Raw genomic sequence first — 12,904 nt, forward strand, 5'->3', positions numbered from 1 at the left:
AACTTGCACAGCCAGCCTTTTCTCCAGATATGGCATTCAGTTCTTGATAGGAGACACCTTATAGCTAATTTAAATGCAAAATTGACTCTGGACATCTTGTGGAGGTGGTTGATGGCTTTGGTAAAAGCCATTTCAATGTAGTGGTGGGAATGAAAGCCCAAATGGAGAGGATATGGGAAAGAATAAGAAGTGGGATAGTAAAGGCAAATTTTCTATACTGGTCCCAATATTACTTTCCTTTGGTAGGAAGGAAAACAGTATTCTGGCACACTTGTAGATAACGTACTAAATTCGGTGATAGAAAGACAAGGTATTTTTATTAGATCAGATCTGTATTTTCAATAAAATATGAAATGAAGTTGACAGCTGAAGAGGGAAGAGTGAGTTTATAGGAAGTATGGGAAGAGAGGAAAAGGTATGCAATAAGCAATAAGTATCTCACAGGATGGGAGAGTGAATGTCTTATGGAAGTTTAGTAAGACTGCCAAATATTGAATGTCCACTGATTTTGTATACTCATTATAAAAATAAAAAGCAAAATGGCTGTGCAGTTTTCTCCCCTAAAGGCTGAGCTTCTTCAGAGAATTAGCAGTTTGAATGTTTAACCAGGGTAAAGAGTAGAAGGAAAAAGAATAAAGGAAATTAAGGGTGTATATGAGAGAGTTAAATCTTGCTAAAAACCTAAGACATAAATCATCTATATCTATATACTTATGGTTTATAGAAGTATCAAAGAGAACTTATGTCCCAATTTTTTTAATTTCAAGGAAAGCAGATAGAAGCAAATAGATTAATTCGGTAAATTACAATCTACTTAAGAAAATCATGGAATAGGATCACAGACATGCTAGACTTTCATAATGGACTGAAAATAGAATTTTGCTGTGCAATACATATACACATGACATTATCAAAAAGATACCCTTACCTTTGTATTTCCCAGAAAGTCTCTATATTCTCTCAATATTTTTTGGTTTCTAAATAGCCCTGTAAGAAAAAGAATTACATCATTCATTTAGCTTATACCTAGTCTTATCAGTCACATTTTAGATGAACACTATTATTCTAAAACTATGCTAAATAGTCTTCTACTAGCTACCAGCAAAAATATCAGATTAAAAGAAATCTGAATTTGCAACCTGATTAAAAAATACGCAAAGGACTTGAACAGACTATTGTTCAAAGATGATATACAAATGGCCAAGAAATATATGAAAAGATGTTCATATCACTAAGTATCAGGGAAATGCAAATCAATACCACAGGAAGTATCACCTAACACCCATCAGAATGGTTACTATCAAAAAAAAAACCCCCAAAACAAAAAACCACCAAGAAAAAAAAAACATGTAGCCAAGGATATAGACAAACTAGAAATCCTAAGTATGTTGGTGGGATTATAAAATACTGCAACTGCCATGGAAAACAATATGGAGGTTCGTCAAAAAAATTAAAAACTACCGTGATTGAGCAATCTCACTTCTGGATATATATCAAAAAAAAAAAAAAAAAAGCTGGGTCTCAAAAAGATATTTTCACATCCAAATTCATAGCAGCACTATTCACAATAGCCTAGAAGTGAAAGCAACCAAAATGCCCACGGATGAATGAACGGATAAAGAAAATGTGGTAAATACATATAATGGAGTATTATTTAGACTTTAAAAGGAGGGAAATCCTCGCACATGGATGAATCTTGAGGATATTATGCTAAGTGAAATAACTTAGTCAAAAGGACAAATACTCTGTGACTCCTAGTAATTACTAGGGGCTAGGGGGAGGGGGAAAAGCAAATTGTTTAACATGCATAATTTCAGTCTTGTAAGGCAAAAAAGTTCTAAAAAAAAATTTCTGGAGATGTTTCATAATAATGTGAATATACTTAACACTTCTGAACTGTACACTTAAAAACAGTTAAAACGATAAATTTTATGTTGTATTTTACAATGAGATAAAGGCAGTTTGCTAAGACACCTTTCTCAACATTAACTAGAAAATGAGTTATTTAAGCTTGAAATAAGAACCAATTCTTCATTTTTAGCTCAAAGTTTAAAAATACAGGAAAAATATTATTTTATGACTGTGATTTCTCAAATTTTGTATGTTAAATATTTCACTTAATGTAAGTACAAGGCTACTCATGGTACCATTATTTCAACAGCAAAAGACTGGAAATAACCTTTGGGGGAATGATAACATAGTGTACCCCTCAAAATAGAGTATTATAAAAGAAATGAAATGGCTCTATTTCCTGCTATGGAAGGCTCCCAGAACATATTATCAAGTAAAGAAAAACCCAAAACCAGGAAGGGGATATTAATTAGCAACATGTATGATATTTTATTATACTTTTTAAATGGAAAAAATAACCCCCAAACTAATTTTTTAAACAGTTACCTATGCTAGGGGGAGGGAACAGAGTGGAGAGACAAGGATGGAAGCTAAACTCTGAAGTATTCTGCCTGTGACTTTGGAATCACATAAATGTTTTACAAAATTATAAAACAAAAACAAATCAAACTTCTAAAAATCAAAAGCAAAATGAAACAAATGAACCTAATTTTATATATTAGCTGGTTTATTCATACAGAGAGAAATCACAAGTGACTTTAAAACAGACATTTGACTATACACCTCTAGTGGAATATATATTAAAGACAAAAAGAAAAACAAAGAAATCTTAAATCACCCTGATAGCAATAATACTGATACTGTTATTCTGAAACTACACTGAATTCTCTCTATGTGTGCGTATATATATGAACAAACCAAAATACAATTATGTTAATGAATTAAGAAATAAGGTTTTCCATGTGAGATACAAAAAGAAAAAAACAAAAATAAAAACAAAGACAAAAAAAACCCTGTAAGTTTATCAGAATAACCAATATATTTTCTCTTAAGAAACAATAAATATTTCCTAGCTCTGTCCACTGAAAAGACCTTAAAAATTTAGCAACCTATTAAAAATGAGAACCTCTAATGCCGATAGGTCTCTCAATTTCATTTCCTACTAAAAGGAAAAGGAGTTCCTTTTAGAAATGGCTGATTTCCAATCTGGGGGAGGAAACAGACAAGATGAACCTGAAACATCTTATTGTACCTAAAAGCAAAGATGCTACTACAGTACCCGGATTATGACAAAATGACTTAAAAGCCATTTTGAGATGTTTCCACCAGCCAACACTGGAATAATTTGAGCACCACAACCTTGCCTGCTTCGTCCTTTCCTTTCTTGCATGTGCTTTCTCAATGTTCTTCCCCTTCTCCTTAATCTCCCTCTTGATACCTGACACCCATACTCTCAAGAAATTCTATCTCTTTTCTTCTTGGGCTACTGACCACAGCCGTCTCACAATTCCCACTTAGAAATTTAACCAATTCATTAGAAGAAGGAAATATTGTCACCTTTAAGCCTTGGTCCTATGCAGAACTTAGAAATATAAAGAATTCAAAATCCTCCTAAATAAAGCCCAACTGACAAAGAAAAATATGTGTATTTTTTGCAGATACTAGACCTCTATCTCTGCTTTAATGCTGCCACATGACTGTTCAGCTCCCTAGAGTAACAGAACTATAACTGTACTATGAGTATGTAATTCCCCAGTGGATTATCCCTACTAGCATAACATTTAATCATATCCTGTATCAGCATCTGTATTACCTATATAGAAACCCAGTGGAAGCCATTAACTGAATAGTGATACCAAAATTCTGGGGCTACCTGACCCCAGTATGTATTTCTTTCATTGAAAGTAATTATTTCAGCTAGAGATTCAATGCAGCTCTATCAAACCCCAAGGACATTTTTCACAGAAATAGAACAAAAAAATTCTAAAGCTTACATGAAACCACAGAAGACCCCAATTAGCCAAAGCAATACTGAGAAAAAAAGAATAAAGCTGGAGGTATCACACTCCCTAATATCAAACATTACAAAGCCATAGTAATCTAAACAGCATGGTATTGGCAGAGAAACAGATATATAGATCAATGGAACAGAATTTAAAGCCCAGAAATAAACCCAAGCATTTATGGACAATTAATTTATGACAAAGGAGCAAAGAACACATAATAGAGAAAGAACAGTCTCTTCAAATAATGGTATTGGGAAAATTGGACAGCTATAGGTAAAAAAAAAGAAAGAAAGAAAGAAAGAAAGAAACTAGACCATGATCTCACATCATACACAAAAATCGACTCAAAATGGATTAAAGACTGGAATGTACGACCTGAAACCATGGAACTCCTAAAAGAAAACATAGGCAGTACACTCTTTGACATCAGTCTTCACAACAGCTTTCTAGACATGTCTCCTCAGACAAGGGAAACAAAAGCAAAAGTAAACAAATGGGACTGTATCAAATGAAAAACCTCCTGCACAGCAAAGGAAATGATCAATAAAATGAAAAAACAATCTACTGAATGGGAAAAGTTATTTACAAATTAAATATCTAATAAGAGGTCAATACCCAAAACACATAAAGCACTCACATAACAACAATAAAACAACCCAATCAAAAAGTGGACAGAGTAGCTGAACAGGCATTTTTCTACACAGATGACCAATAGGTATATGAAAAGATGTTCAACATCACTAATTATTAAGGAAATACAAATCAAAACCAAAATGAGATATCACCTCACACCTGTCAGAATGGCTACTGTCAAAAAAAGGCAAGAAAAAAACAACTGTTGATGAGGATGTGGAGAAAAGGGAACCATCATGCACTACAGATGGGAATGCACGTTGGTGCAGCCACTATGGAAAACAGTATGGAGACTCCTCAAAAAATTAAGAACATAACTATCATATGATTCAGCTATCTCATTTCTGGGCATTTCTCCAAAGAATATGAAAACACTAATTAAAAAAAATACATGCGTCCCTATGTTCATTGCAGTATTACTTACAATAGCTAAGATACAGAAACAATCTAAGCACCCAAGAACAGTGGGAATACATGGATAAAGAAGACGTGGTATTTCTATTCAATGGAATACTAATCAACAATAAAAAAAAAAAATGAAATCTTGCCATCTGCTAAGTGAGACAAGTCAGATGGAAAAAGACAAATACTGTATGATTTCACTTATATGTGGAATATAGAAAACAAACAAACAAAAAATGAAATAAACAAACAATTCAGACCAGACCAAACCAAACATGTAGATACAGACAACAGAGTAATGGTTACTAGAGGGGAAGGGACAGGGAGGAAGGTGAATGTGTACAATGGATCAACTGTATGGTAACAGACAAAAATTAAATATTTGGTGGTAAGCATGCTGTAGGGTAAACAAAAGTAGAAATATAATGTTGTACACATGAAGCATATAAAGTTATAAACCAACGTTACCTCAATAAAAAATAAATTAAAAAAAAAGAAAGTAAACATTTCATTCCTATGGAATTTAAGTGCAGCTCTCTTTAGCTTATCTGTGAATATAAAGATATCAAAAAGTGTTTCCTTCTCCTAAGAGGCCAAGACCCCTTAACTAGGATTTAATTTAAGAACAGGTATAATCTTCAGTCAGACCCTAAGTTTCAATATTCATATGCTTATAGGAACCACAAATTAGCTTCACTTGATCTCATGATCTTTAAAAAGCTATAAAGGAGAAAACAAATAGATACTGTTTTTTATAAAATAATTGAATTCCAAAATGAAAACTGGTACTTGCTAGAACGAACAATGCCAAAGACAAAAGGTAGGCAACCACTCAGCTTTAAATTAAGAAAACTTACTTTCTCTATATTCTATTTCTGCTTCCTTACGAAGTTTTTTCTCTCTGGCAAGAGCTTCAGGGCTTCCCCAAACTTCCAAAGATCTGTGTACACCAATAAATGACAATTTCAATGACTTTATTATAATCACATTTAAATCCAAATAACTACAACTATATGAGAATCTAACAACAAAGCATAAGGTTCTTCAGGAAAAATATAAAGCACTTGAGAAAGTTTTCTAAATTAAATCTAAACAATAAGAATAAATTCAATAGCAAATTTTCTCATAACTTATAACCTTTTTAAGTTACCTAGTACATACTAGTAACTCCCAGATAAATCTGCAAAAATAAAAAACATGTCAATTTAAAAATTCTGAGTCTGTCTACAATCTGTTTTTATTAATCCCAAATTCAGCATGTATTTTTATTCTAAAAGAACTATGTTCTTACTTTGCCTCCACATCTGATCTCAAGTATACAGTAAAGGACTCAGTGTCTTCATGAGGACTTCGTCGTCTGATTTTTCGAAGTTGTTCTAGATCACTGAAAAAAGAAACATGTTGAATTTAATCAGACAAGATTCATATAGTTTATGCACTTCAAAGGATTATTAAGGGCAGATAAAAGCTACTACACTGATCCTCATTTTAAAAGCTAAATTTGTATAGTCTGCAAAAATCAGTTTAAAGGTGACATTTTGTACACAGAAAGTAGTTTAGAGACAGTTGAAAAATGAGGAATTATTCTTGATTTTCAATATAGATACCATAATATGTAAAGAGCAAATTCCTTTATCAGTGCTTGTATTTTATCTGCTATGGACACACCTCTACAATGTCTGATGTATGAAGAAAACAGTGAAAAGCGGAAAGAACGTGGATTAGAGTATCATTCCTCTATTTAAGAACTTAAATTTAATATTTGCAGTCATTTACTTATGTCCAGATTAATACTAAGTAATAATGTCATTCATAGGTATCAAGTTATAAAGAGTATATGTCAATTTCATGCTATTTAATTATATTCCTTTCTCTTAAATTCTGAAAGGTTTATATATTCATCAAGCCACCGCTAAATAGTCATTCTAAATTTGATCATTGGTCTTCCTAAGGAATTTTGTAACAGCAATGAAAAGACCTATAAATAAAAATTTGGTGACTATGGAATGTATTAAGTTACAGAAATTAAACCTGGAGTTTAAAATAGGTCAACAATCAACCATGACACATTAGTAAAGAAAGTCTGGAACAGGTAACAAAAGATATGTATTTTGGTTCCTTCTCTGACACTGACGCACTGAATGAGTTGGGTCATCACTAACATCTTTATTATGTTCCCTGGCCTATAACGTGCAGACAGCAATACCTAAGCTACTTAATTCACAAAGTTTTTGCATGTGAAACAAAATATAGGTTTACACCTTTATTATAATTGATCGTTGTTTCAATAGTTATGTAAGTTATAAAAACTGATTATAGGAATCTTTATTTCTTGGTACTATATCATAGAAGATGTGACCATGAGGGGGTTGAGGGGAGGAAACTAGATTGTCTGATGCCTAAATTGCCAAGAAATCTTTGACATAAATACAGCCTTTCTAGGTAAACACACAAAGAGGGGGGAAAGAGTTTAAATTTGTAAAAAGAATCTCAATAAATCTCTTTAATTACAAGAAAATTAATAAGATACCAGAAAGAGGTAAAATAATTTATACTCAACAGAAACTACAGCTGCAGTGTGAACATAAATATAAATAACTACTCAACTCTGCAAGCCAAAAAATATAAAAATTTAAAGTTATACAAATATGCAAATAATCTTATTTGCATTCGTGCAAATAACTATGCCACATATTAACATAACAATTAAACCCCTAAGGTTCTTTTGGGGGCGGAGTAATTAGGTTTGTTTGTTTGTTTGTTTGTTTATTTAATGGAGGTACTGGGGACTGAACCCAGGACCTCCTGCATGGTAAGCATACGCTCTACCACTGAGCTATACCCTCCCTACCGTAAGTTATTTGTGTGATATAAATATTATGAAGAACCTGACTTTTTGAGTTATAGGAGCCAAGAAAGACTGGCATTGCTCAGGCAGGAGCAGAATTCAATTTAGTAAACTAAAACTTTTTAACTTAACGAAAGTATTTCTTCAATTTAGGAAGAAGCCATGGTAAAGTTTCCACATGGATGGTAGCAGGTAACAAAGTCTAAGAAATAACTAGTTATTTAGATTAGATAGAGCAAACTAACACATTAAAATAAAAATTACTGTACCTGGATTTGAGGCAGAACTCATTCATTGCTCTGACTCCAGTGATGAAGTTATTCTGAGTGTACTTTGGTCCATATTCCCTCTTCTTAAGGACTGCTTTGACTAAAACCAAAAATACAGGAAAATATACCAACTACTCACATTGGAAGACACACTTGAAGATGAACACAGGCTGATTTTTAAGAAGGTCTGCCAATGAATTTCATACAAAATTTATGTTTTCCCTGATGCACTAAATGGCATTAGAAAGAAAAAAGTTCTCCAAGTACAGAATAGAACAGAATTATACTTGTAACCACTCAGCTTTTATCACCACAGTGCATCTGAAACTGATGCCAAAATGTCAACCCTCTGTCTAATGAACACCTTGTATAGGTATTACTGGTCTGTTTAAATTATACCAACACAATTTAAATTGCTTAGGGCCTAAACGAAAATAAACTGAAGTTTCAAAGAAGAATTACATGCTGGTTCAGTGTTTTCCAAACATTAGTGAAACCAGCATTTCATAAAAAATAGAAAGTAATCAAAGAGTACCACATACAATGAATAAGCAACTCCTGTGAAAACTTTTATTTCAGTTACATATAATAATCTGTATATATACTAGACCATTATTATTTCTTATGTGGGCATATAAGGAAGTTCAGGTTTATTTTTACATGAGTTTCAAGCCTCTAAACTGCCTTACCCTAATAGTACTAAAATTCTAAATCCAAATAAGCTCCTTTGGGTCAGAGAAGAGGACTACATCTCTCTCTAAAAGATTAGGTTTTTTTTTATAAATTACTTTTTAATAATTTCTTCAAAGTGTCTAGAAATCCCTATTGGCCTGTCCTGGCCCAGATGATTGATGATGACTGCTATCACATTGCATCATTCTTAATTGTGACTATATACTATGTATCATCTCTAAAGTTATCCTAGAAAAGAAGCCCCAGTTTTAGGACCCTCTTAGAGAGGAGGAAACTACGGCTCAGAGAAGTCAAGAAAACTGCCCAAAGCCATATAGCTAGTATGTGCTGGAGCTACAAAGTGAATCCACTTCTGTGTGACACCAAAGCCATGGTGCTCCTAATCACAGAACTAGGACCTCCATGAAACATGCACTTTGGAGATGGGAGCCATAGCCCATTATAAAGAAAAGAGATGCAAACAAGCTCCTTCATCACCCAATTTCTCCCAGAAAAGGAAATCAGACAAGAATGTCCAAACTCTACCTGAATTTGAACAAGCTATAGGTGTTGGCCTCTTGTTCTTTAATCGTATTACTCTTCAAAAAATGACAAAGCAATTGATGATTTTATTTGCCACTACTCCTTTGGGCTTTTGAAAACACAATTACCACAAAATTTATGCCCAAAATATAAAGTAAACTTCAGCAGAAAATTAGCTTATAAATAAAATAAATCCTTATGGTCAATATATTTAAAGAAAAGTAAAAATGAATATACACTCAGAATAATGTAACTGTAAAGGGCTCTAAATAAACTAATTTTATATATTTAATTCAAAATATTATAATAAAAATAGAATAGAATATATTTACCTCTTACTTGGAGAGGTTCCTGCTTAATAAGCGGAGCTTTCAGTTCTGCACCAATATTTTCTGCTGTAAAGTTTATTTTTAAAAAGTTATATTAAACAGTTGCATTCATACAAACCTATACATTTAATTAATATTATCTAATAATCTGATAATGTATAAAAAGGGTAACATACCAAGGACCATGTTAGATTTATCCAAGGAATGAAAGCGTAGTTAAATATTAGAAAAGCTATTAATTCCCCTCAATAATAGATTAAAGGAGAAAAACTAGAATCATTTCAGAAGCTAAACAAAAAGCATTTAATAAAATTCAACACCCATCCAAGTGTCAAACCTTGGATATGTAATACCATGAAATCTGACAGATTTAATTACCTGATTTAGACTTCTGCCACCTGATGGTCTTCAGTTTTTTTCTTTGTTTTTATATTCATTTTGCCTTTCTTGCCAACTGTTAGATTGATAGTTTTCTGTATCCTCCTCCCACCCCACCCTCATGCTAATTTTGAATGTACAAGATTATATTTCTATTGTTTTAATGATTCCACTTAGAAATTTAACATAACATACTTTCCTTGGTAAATCGTTCTAACCATCCGTTAAGTTATTCACCATCTCTTCCTTCCTCTGACAAGAAAAAAACCTTTAACCACGGAAAACTTCCATCTTACTACTCATGATTAAAATTTTAGCATTTAATATAAAAAGTTTATTATTTTATTACCAGTAATTAGCTTTACCAGTACATTTTATCCATTTCTTGCTCTTCATTGTCTCTTTTATACCCTAGCCCTTCTTTCCCTCTGGGTTTACTCTGCATCTTATAGAAATATAGATTTGGTTTTGTTTATTTTTTAATGAAGGTAGGTTAGTAGTAAATGATAGTCTTCTTTACATATGTGCAATGTCTTTATTTTGCCTTTCCTCAAGAATGATTATTTAGACCAGTATTAAATGCTAGGGTAACATTTACTTTTCCTCTTGCCCATTCATGGATGTTACTCTAAATCACTCCTCCCTTAACTTCCACATATTGCTGCAGATAAGAAGTCTACTTCAAAAGAGCAACAAAACAGAAGTCTGACTTTTCTCTTTGAAAGCTCTTAAGTTGGGTTATTTCTTGTTTTGGTTTGAAATCTGTATATTTCTTTTCATTCATCCTGTTTAGTACTCAAAGTACACTTTTGATCTGAAAATTATTTTTCTCAAATTCTGAAAAATCTTCATCTATTATCTCTTTATATATTTCTCCACCAGTTCTCTATTCTCTCTCTGAAATGCCTATCAAATAGGCTAGAGCTTCATGCCTTTTAAAAGCTTTTTCAGTTTTTCGGAAAATCTTCTTGCTTTTCCTGTGCACATTCAGGGTAAATTTCAATTTACTAATTCTCTACTTGACTATGGCTATTTAATCTATTAAATTCTTATTTTAGTGACTACAGTTTCATTACTAAGATCTCTAGCTGGCTCTTTTCCAGATATATTTGTTCTGCTTTTATTTCTGCCAGTTTGTGTTTCAAAATATGAGTACTTCATTTATTCTTATAAGGATTTTAAACTTTCAAAGCTGTTATTTTAATATCATTTGGAGTTAATTCACATTTGATTGTTGATTTTGTTGGCTTTCTTAGCATTAGGATTCTTTGTGCATTTTTTATTGAGATATAATTGACATACAATGTTCTGTAAGCTTAAAGTGTATAACATGTTGATTTGATATATATATATATATATATATATATAGCAATATGATCCTTCATGTACTTTTAAATTTTAGAATTTGCAATTTTATTCTGAATAGGACATACCCTTTCACTCTCCTCCTCAGACTCCAGTGCTCAGATACAATCTGACTCTTCTGTCCTGAACCAGATCCACACTGCCAATTCAAAATTCCTACCCCTCAGTCCAGTCTCCAAGCCAGCAAACAGCAGGTTTCAGTTCCTGTTTGTCCTCTTGCCTCCCTACGCTACATCGTACTACAGGACAGAGCTTCAGGTAACAAACAGAAGAGGCTAGTTTCAGTCTCCTGTAGAAGGGTGTGTGCTAAGTTCACGCAGTGAGTCTGACTCCAATACCGGACTGTGCATGGAGCACTTGCAGATCCATTACCGGAAATGAGCCAAACTCCTGCCTGCCAGTGCCTGCTTACACCCAGAGCCTGGAAACTTCTGTTCTACTTCTTGAACATAGCATAGGATATCATTTTTTGAGTTCAATTCCTTCTTCAGATTTCTCTTTCTATATTTTGTCTTGTCACTCCAATAAGTAAAGAGAATGAGTACCTCAGAGCATCTATTTAATGATGTTATTGCTATTTTTTGACATTTTTTATTGATTTATAATTATTTTACAATGTTGTGTCAGATTCCAGTGTAGAGCACAATTGTTCAGTTATACATGAACATATATATATTCATTGTCACAGTTTTTCCTCTGTGAGCTACCGTAAGATCTCGTATATATTTCCCTGTGCTATACAGTATAATCTTGTTTATCTATTCTACATTTTGTTACTGCTATTTTGATCAGACTTTCTGCCTATCTGATTTACCTTCCTATCATGCTTTTATGTAAAAATTAAATGCCAACAGAATAGGCACTAACAAAGGCAAAGCTCTCTTTGAAATAAAAGCAAAAAATCTTACATGTAAGTTTCAGTGAAAGTCACTAGGGAAACTACTTAACATGGTATATATTATGTTTTGTTAACTAAAACATGTACAGAAGGCCAAAAAGGCTTTACGTTAATTATTCATCAAATCCTAAGCAGGTTATGACAGCATATTGGTAAATTAAAGAGCCTTAAAAATATTTCTTTAATTAGTAACTATGGCTTATAACATTTGACTGAGCACTTAAATGACCGATATTTTTGTCTCGCTACACAACAAACAAATCCTAAAGAATCTTTGTGTAGAATCTATATATCAATTTCTTAAAATTCTGTTTTGGGGAATAGAACACAGGGCGGAGAAAAGTGAAGGGACAAGGGAGGTAAAATAATAAGCTTTCAACACTCACCTAGTGTCTGAACAACTGAAATCTACTGTCCTCCTTTCCACAGCAATCAAAGTCATTCAAACAAATCACATAAAATGAGTTCTAAAACTGGTATTTCTGGATATTCTTCTCACAACAAACTGTCTAAATGTTACTAATTATATAGTGTTAAGAATCACAAACAAGAAACACTAGTAAATGGCTTAAACACATGTATGAATACTTATTTTACACACCATCCTCTTAATAAACTTAAGCTCTGTCACTGGAGTAAAATGTTTTATGATTTCAATAAGTAACCAACATTTTATCCATGAATATCTCTAGACATTTTGTTTTAAGCAC

At 32.7% G+C, this 12,904-nt stretch overlaps 1 protein-coding gene and 1 non-coding gene across 3 annotated transcripts in view; both read right to left on the reverse strand.

Moving 5' to 3' along the window:
- The window catches only part of SLC30A9 (solute carrier family 30 member 9), a 61,446-nt gene that overhangs the window by 33,495 nt on the left and 15,047 nt on the right, over positions 1-12,904 (reverse strand). For both annotated transcript variants that reach the window (XR_012061927.1, XM_006209777.3), the window contains exons 3-7: positions 9,557-9,619; positions 8,010-8,109; positions 6,184-6,276; positions 5,750-5,832; positions 929-987 (exon numbers count right to left, since the gene is read on the reverse strand). Coding sequence is in view for 1 of the 2 variants with exons in the window: in XM_006209777.3 (XP_006209839.1) it covers positions 929-987; positions 5,750-5,832; positions 6,184-6,276; positions 8,010-8,109; positions 9,557-9,619 (398 nt within the window). In the remaining variant the exon portion in view is untranslated. The remainder of the gene's footprint in view (positions 1-928; positions 988-5,749; positions 5,833-6,183; positions 6,277-8,009; positions 8,110-9,556; positions 9,620-12,904) is intronic.
- Positions 7,667-7,739, reverse strand: TRNAG-ACC (transfer RNA glycine (anticodon ACC)). Its single transcript has one exon. It is a non-coding gene; the product is annotated as a tRNA-Gly (tRNA).

The sequence above is a fragment of the Vicugna pacos genome, chromosome 2 (assembly GCF_048564905.1).
Source record: "Vicugna pacos chromosome 2, VicPac4, whole genome shotgun sequence".
In the NCBI taxonomy this organism is placed as follows: domain Eukaryota; kingdom Metazoa; phylum Chordata; class Mammalia; order Artiodactyla; family Camelidae; genus Vicugna; species Vicugna pacos.